The 8,404-nt window shown below is 43.3% G+C and overlaps 1 protein-coding gene across 1 annotated transcript in view; it reads right to left on the reverse strand.

The window, feature by feature from the left end:
• fgf19 (fibroblast growth factor 19) overlaps window positions 1–511 on the reverse strand; it is a 4,585-nt gene extending 4,074 nt beyond the window's left edge. Inside the window, exon 1 of the mRNA XM_020517815.1 lies at window positions 220–511. Within this exon, the coding sequence (XP_020373404.1) occupies window positions 220–511 (292 nt within the window). The remainder of the gene's footprint in view (window positions 1–219) is intronic.
• Window positions 512–8,404: the final 7,893 nt, after the last annotated feature.

Consider the following 8,404-nt stretch of genomic DNA (forward strand, 5'->3'; position numbering starts at 1 on the left):
GAGTGTGAAAGTGTGTGAGTGAATGAGTGAGTGTGAAAGTGTGTGTGTGAGTGAATGAGTGAGTGAGTGATAATGAATGAATGTGAACGAATGAATCAGAATGTATGAAAGTGAACGTGTGTGAAAGAGAATGAATGAGTAAATGAGTGATTGAATGAGATTGCGTGTGTGAGAGAGTAAAGTGAGAGTGAGAGAGGATGAAGCAAGCTGCAGACTCACTGTATAGGCTCCGCTCCCCGCTGCCGCCCACTGTGCCGTCCTGGTTAATCTGTAAATGCCAGCTGCTTGCGCTGCCCTTGCTGTGCTCGGTGTACAGGTACAGAAAGCGGATCGTCTGCTCCCAGCCCGAGTCTAGGTGTGGGCCCGAGTCCGGTGATGCGAGCGGCTGTGCTGCCGGCCCCCAAACCAGGCTCAGCTGGGTTAGGAGCAGGAGCCAGATGGCCGTTCGCGCCGTCCTGCAGCGGGCTAGCCGGCGATGGGCTAGCTCCGGGAAACCCCAGGCAGTAGACATTGGTGTAGGCAAAGAGAGACTCAGGCAGGTTCTCCTCTCTCTGTGTGTGTCTCTGTGTCTGTCTCTGATCAGACAGACCTGGGGGCGCAGCCTTTTAAAGGGTTCATTGCTTATCAGCAACATCGATACGCCTGCTCCCAAAAGAATTAATTGAAACTCGGTCATAATAGTATTTCTTTTAAAATGCCCGCCCACTCGTGTCTTGCATCACAGACGCTCAGGGATATCCCAACCTTGAGCACTGTGTGCGAGTGTCTGTGTGTGTGTGTGTCTGTGTGTGTGTGTTTGTGTGTCTGTGTGTGTGTGTGTGTGTGTGTTTATGTGTGTCTATGTGTGTGTGTCTGTGTGTATGTGTATGTGTGTATGCATGTGTGTGTATGTGTCTGTGTGTGTGTCTGTGTGTCGGTGTGTGTGTCTGTGTGTGTCTGTATATGTCTATATTGTTTATCTGTGTCTCTGTGTGTGCGTGTATCTCTGTGTGAGCGTGTGTATGTCTGTGTGTGTGTCTGTTTAACAGTGCCCCAGCTTTATAACACTGCCATTCAGTGGGATTCTCAATCTAGGCTGCCCTGGGAATGGCCCCCACACTAACAGAGAGACCCTGCATGGTCAGATCATTCTGGGAAACACACCTCGCGGAATTAGGAAGCGGTGATGAACCGGGCTTTGGGGAAGTCGGTATTTGATGAGGATTTGAGTCTGTGCACCGGAAGGAAACGGAGCCTTGCGGGCACATACAACAGCGGGAAAGAAACCCAAAATTTTCTATTTGTTTCGGGTCCTATATTGTTCAGGACGATCCTAGCTCTGGCCGAGAACGCAGTAGGGTGTCTTGCTTTGCGGTGAAATGTTGTGGGGTTAAGTTTAGGAGGAATTCTCAGTCTCGGTGGGATTTGCCAGCTAAGGCCGGCTGAGGGCACTCTCTGATCACAGACAGTTCCCAGGCAACGATCCGGCCGGTGCTAACAAAACCCCTGACATGGTGGGAAAAGATGAAAGAGGTTAAGAAGCAACGACCTCCTTTGCATCTCTCCCGGTACATGCAGCAACGTTGTTAGATTGGGACCGGATTTCTTTTCCACAGTGTTTCCCATCTCTGCGGGGATCCATTCCTTGCAAGTTTGATTGTTCCCTGGACCCTCAACAAGTGAGCATAAGGACATTAAAGGCACGCTCCAAACAAAGGCTTTTGCGCAAATTGTGCGCTTACAAAAAAAACCCACACTAGTGAACACAAGCAATGCAAAGAAAAGCCAGTCATATTAAATGGCCAGAGCTCACTTTTTTTTTCGTTTTCCCTGTCTTTCAGTCGCCTTTGATTCTTCTGTGTTCCTCTTTGATTTTTGTCTTTTCTCTTTGATTTTTGGTCTTTGCTTTTCTCCCTCTTTGTTTTGATTTTCTCTGTCTCTGCCTCTTTGTTGGAGCCTCTTTTATCTTGCTGGCACCCTTCTCTGTTTACATAGATCATCTTGTTCATTCCGTGCCATTGATTTTTTTTCCTCTTCCGCTTGACCATTCTGTGCATCTGTCTCCAAAACCTGTCTCCCGTTTGCCTCAGTATTTGCTCCCTCTGATTCCCTCCGGAGTCCTGCCTCAACCATCCATCACTGGCCTCCTCCTGCTCTGCCGAGGCTTTGTTCACTTTTTGAAAACCTAGTCAGCCCAGGATCAGTTGGTATTTCTCTCTCCAAACAGATTCACTCTTTTGAAGACTGATGCAGACTATCATTCCTTATCTATCTCAGGCTATCTTCCCTTCAGGGATCTCCCTATCATAGACAAATCCCCTCTAAATCCCCCACTACTCCTGGTTTCAGAAGAATTTATTGATAATTGGGGCAGACTTCATTGATATTTTGGACATGTCCTGCTTAGGATGCATGACAGTGCATAATAAATATTTAATTTAAAAATAGTTTTAATTAAGTAAATATATGCTCACAGAACTTGCAAATATTTTGCACCAAATCATAAATTTCACTCATTTTAAAAATATTTTTCTCCATTTTTGCACCCCTTCATTCTGCTGGTGTACAAGTCTATCCAAGTGCTCTCATCCTCAGGTGCATGTGGCCACACTTCACATTTGAACCTTAGTACATAGAAATGTCATTGCAGTTACAAGGCAGAAACAGGTCTTCCTGATCAAACAGTCCTTTTCAGAGATAACCTCCAAACAAGCAAACCAGTTTAATCACATTTAGCCACTCTGTTTACATCTGCTTTTTCAATAATCCACCATTCAATCTAATCTTGAATTTGACTGATTGTCATGAATCTACCAAACCTGCATATCTTTGGACTGTGGGAGGAAACCTGAGCACCTGGAGGAAACCCACGCAGACATGGGGAGAATGTGCAAACTCCACACAGTCACCCGAGGGTGGAATCAAACGCAGGTCCCTGGTGCTGTGAGGCAGCGGTGCTAACCACTGAGCCACCCTATGACCCAACAATGCATTTTAACATTCATTGCATAGCCTTACTTCTGAGGCCAGCAGCACTTACACAATATTACTCCCACATGGAAAAGCCAAATTAAAGAATGAGATAAAAACACTTTGGAGTGAATGTACCCCTTTGACATTTAAAGGTGTTACCATCACTGAATCACCTACTGTCAGCATCCTGGGGGTTACCATTGACCAGAAACTCAACTGGGCCAGCCATATAAATACTGTGGCTTCAAGAGCAGGTCAGAGGCTAGGAATCCTGCAATGAGTAACTCACTTTGTGACTCCCCAAAGCCTGTTGACCATTTAGAAGGCATAAGTCAGAGGTGCAATGAAATAGTCTCCTGGATGAGTGCAGCTTCAACAACACTCAAGGAGTTTGACACCATCCAGGACAAAGCAGCCAACTTGATTGGCACCACATCCACAAACATCCCACTCCCTCCACCAGTGATGCTCAGCAGCAGCAGTGTGTACCATCTACAAGTTGCACTACAGAAATTCATTAACTCTCCTTAGACTGCACCTTCGAGAGTGACAACCACTTCCACATAGAAGGACAAGGGCAGTAAATACATGGGAAAACCACCACCCGCAAGTTCCCCTCCAAGCCACTCACTATCCTGAGTTGGAAATATAACACCATTCCTTCAGTGTCAAATCCTGGAATACTGTCCATAACAGCATTCTGGGTCAGGTGACTATGAGGGTGTCCTCGCTCTTTCCCTTGGGGATGTGGGGTGGAGGGTGTTGCATGCAGCAGTCCCTTGTAACTGCAGATTGCGGTGGTTCACAGCCTAATTGCTTGCTCTGCGACACTGTAGAGTCTGAGGACCATGCGTATATTGGTTATGAGCGTTTGCACTCCCTTTTCAGTTACTTAAAAAACCTTTTGATATGTTTTTGGTTGCACTTCAGCCCCACGTTCCTGATCTTTGGGCGCCCGTGTGAAGGGGTGCAGGCAGGTAGGAGGATCTCCTCGTGGGTCTGCTCTGGGGCCTGGCCAGGCTTGCAATGAACAGGTCCATGCAGTGGGCTGTGGAGGGGGTCATTTCAGCTGACTGCCTGTCCCTCTTCCATGGTCTCTCCTTGGAAAGGGAGCACACGTGTCCACCAAAGCTTTCGATGCCTTTAGGAAGAGGTGGGCACCACAGGGGATAGAGTGCTTTATTTCCCCATTCGGTTCTATTTTGATTTAATCCCTACCCTTCCCCTTCAGTTTCTTCATCTAAGTACTGCCCTTCTTGGGCTTTGCTTGTTACTGGTTCCCTGGCCACATGGGTGTTTTCCTGGTGGTGGAAATATTGAATAAAGTCTTTTGCACATGGTGCCTTCACTGAGTCCCTGCACTTACACACACACAACACGGGTGCTGTGGGAAAAATAAGTATTCCAGATTGGGACTCCCTCTGTTGGTACTTGAGCATGGTTGTCTTAAGTGAATAAAATGCACAATGCAATTCTCAGCACATTACATTACTGTCATTTGTAAATGTGTGACATTGTGCATTTCGATGGTTTGTTTTCAACAATGAACTGAAGTATATTGCATACAGTCAACTTCACCAGTTACACTATTAAGTATGTAGGAATCTTCAGAAGACCACAAAAATTTGGCATTGTGGATGCTTTGCATAGCAAACACTGAGTGTCTTTAAAATTACTCTACCTTGAGGTCAGTTCCTGGGAACCATACCATTTCTTTAATGAGTAGTTTGTTTTTGGCAATTACCCAGTAACTTTCATGGTTTTAATGACAACACATTCCCTGAATGAACACAAAATGACAATGTGTGTTACATGAGATCAGATCCGGCTGTAATGGTGAACTCATTTTGGACATTGTGCAAGACCTTGTTGATAGTAAGAAAGTTTGTTTGTAAACACATCTCAATCAGGTCTTTCCAGTTCTGTCATTCCATAGTCATCACACATAGTTGTAATGTTGTCTTTTTTGTTGTTGTCACTTTGAAGTCAGGTAATTTTAGTGACATTGACACATCATTTAGATTTTTGAAGTTAAGATGCTATTTGGCACACTTTTTTTCATGACTACTAAGATTGACTGTTGTTAACAGATGCTGTGAAACACATGGAAATTGACCTTTCGTTGCTTCAGTATCCAAAACTCTACTCGAGTGGCTGGTTTGTGTGTGGAATGTCAAGCAATCTCTTATTATTGGGTATTATTTCAAACCCACTTCCATACATTGAAAATGATTTTGTCACTTTTTTAATTCACTTCTGGACTTGTCCCTGGCTGGGCCAGCATTTATCGCTGTCTCTAGTTGCCCTTGACAAGAAGATGATGAGATGCTTCTTGAACTGCTAGCCTACATTCGTTTCGTGAATAACATTGCTCAAAAAACATTCTGAATCTTCTTGCTGTTGCAATGATTTATCAGTTACCTCCCTTGTCTTTCTGCAAGAGAATCTCACCCAAGCTAACTAGATTTATATCCAAGACTGAGTGATATTCTCAGGGTCAAATTAAATGTTCGTGCAACTTGCCGACAACTACTTTTTGATCTGCAATACAGCATTTGTGTGTGATTTAGTCCAGTCCTCCTGATTATTTTTCTCAGATTGTGTATGGGTGGAGGGGAGGGGGTGTGGGTACTAGTAGCAAGGGCGGTTGTGGGGCTGATGATGCGCTGAACTCTCCAGGAATGGAATAACAACAGTATGTGATGAGTTCTAACATTCTAAGGAATTCCTGCATATTTGAAGGATCTGCAGCATTTGCAATAGCTTCAAATTTCCACAGATCAGGTGACACTCCCTCACAGCTGAGCAAGTGACTGAAGAATTTAATTCTGCTTCAATTGAACAAGTAGCTGCATGAAACATGAACATGTAACATTATGTTTCCCAATCTGTTTAGGAAGTATTTACATTTAAAGCAACATTTAGACTTGATAGAGGTGTACAAAATGATCAGAGGTATAGATAGAGTAGACAGCCAGAGACTTTTTCCTAGGGTGGAGGTAGCTATTACGAGGGGGCATAGTTTGAAAGTGAGTGGAGGTAGATATAGGGGAGACGTCAGAGGTAGGTTCTTTACTCAGAGAGTGGTAGGGGCGTGGAATGCATTGCCGGAGAGGGTAGTGGAGTCGGCCTCATTAAGGGCATCTAAGCGGCTATTAGATAGACATATGGCTGATAGTATAAGGTAGGGGTGGCGGTTAGATAGACCTTAAGTTTAGGGTAAAAGTTCGGTACAACATTGTGGGCCGAAGGGCCTGTACTGTGCTGTACTGTTCTAAGTTCTATGTTCTATATTTTGAATAGAACAAACCAGAAACTAACATCATTTCCTATTCCATTTCGCATTGATTAGAAATCTACTACAACTAAAAAAAACTTGCATTTATGTAGTGCCCTTTGGAACTTTAAGACATCCCAAACTTATGGTAAATCATATAGTTTGAAGTGCAATCACTTGGGTAAAGTAGAAAAACATTTGGACAGATTTTCTTTTTGGTTGGTTTCTTCACACTTTCAGTTGTTGTGAGTAACTTTTTCAAAATGAACTATAAAACTTATTGGATCAGAGATAGTAGGAATTGCAGATGCTGGAGAATCCGAGACAACAAGGTGCAGGGCTGGATGAACACAGCAGGCCAAGCAGCATCATAGGAGCAGAAAGGCTGACGTTTCGGGCCTAGACCCTTCATGCTGACGTTTCGGGCCTAGACCCTTCATATGTCTTGTTGTCTCATAAAACTTATTGGATTGTTTTAAAATACTGACTGGCCAACTACAGTTCTTCAGAGAAGTGGATCTGCCATTTCTGCACTTGGTGTGGCTAGTGTCTGATTCGATATTTACATGTAATGGTTTCATTTCAATGCATTTTAAATTATTTAGTGCCAATCTTTATTTCAGAGTGACTAGAAATAGGCAATATCGAAGTAGGCACTGGAAATGAGAATGGCAAACTCAGCCCTGTTGACACTGAAACTTCCTCCTTATCAACATTCACGGTATATTACCACAATTGGAAGAGTTATAGAATTATACAGTCATAGAGATGTACAGCACAGAAACAGACCCTTTGGTTCAACTCAGCTATGCCAACCAGATATCCTTAATTCATCTAGTCCCATTTGCCAGCATTTGGCCCATATCCCTCTAAATCCTTCCTAGTCATGTACCCATTCAGATGTCTTTTAAATGTTGTAACTGTACCGGCCTCCACCAATTCCTCTGGCAGCTCGTTCCATACACGCACCTCCATCTGTGTGAAAAAGTTACCCCTCATGTCCCTTTTAAATCTTTCCCCTTTCACCTTAAACTTATGCCCTCTAGTTTTGGACTTCCCTACCCTGGGGAAAATACCTTGAGTATTTACCCTATTCATGCCCCTCACAATTTTATAAACTTCTATAAGGTTGCCCCTCGGCTTCCGATGCTCTGGGAAAATAGCCCCAGCCTATTCTGCCTCTCCCTGTAGCTCAAACCCTCCAGTCCTGGAAACATCCTTGTAAATCTTTTCTGAACCCTTTCAAATTTAACAATGTCTTTCCTATAGCAACAGAACAGAACTGAACACAGTATTCCAGTTGTCCCACAGACAAGCTAAGGAAGAACCTGACATAGTTATATTCACAGAATCATGCTTTACAGACAATATCCCAGACGACACTATCATCACCCTGGATGTGTCAGGAAGTGTCAGTGGTATTATCACTGAACTAGTAACGGGGACATTCACTGATTGCACAATGTTTTGCATCCTTCACCATTCCTCTGATACTGAAGTAGCCTTTTGCCAAATGCAGCGAAACCTGGAGGATATCCATGATAACTGACTAGTAACATTTACATTTAATCAGCACCCCTTGATATTCAATTACGTTGCCATCACTGAATTCTCCACTTTCAAAATCCTGGGGTTAGCAGTAATCAGAAACTGAACTGGGTCAGCTATATAAATATTGTAGTTGCAACAGCAGTTTTAGTAATTCATACATGGGAATAAGGCATCCCTGCCTTGTCCAGCATCTATTTGTTTGTTTGTTTATTTATTGATTGATGGATTGAGAAGGTGATGGTGAGCTGCTTCTTGAATGCTGCCTTAGCCAGTAATGCCCTTATGCAATGAACAAATGCAAACAAATAAATCTATAACAATGAACAAGGTCACCGATGTCCTGAATAATCTACTCTTTAAATGTAATTAAGATCATGGTTAGTCAGATGAATAATAGAGCAACATAAATATAAAAGTAATATGATTTTTGAGTGGATTTATCACATTTTACATTTTTAAGCATTTCTTTTATTGATGTTGATGGATTATGGACAAAGTTCCAATGACATGTTGCTTAGACTTGAAATTTAGATCGAAGTATTTAACTCTTTTGAACTCTTCATTAGGTCACAGCAAATTGCCATTCAGGCCACTGCCTAAAGAGTTGCAGTGCTCCCAATTAAC

Source organism: Rhincodon typus, chromosome 17, assembly GCF_021869965.1.
Source record: "Rhincodon typus isolate 14 chromosome 17, sRhiTyp1.1, whole genome shotgun sequence".
In the NCBI taxonomy this organism is placed as follows: domain Eukaryota; kingdom Metazoa; phylum Chordata; class Chondrichthyes; order Orectolobiformes; family Rhincodontidae; genus Rhincodon; species Rhincodon typus.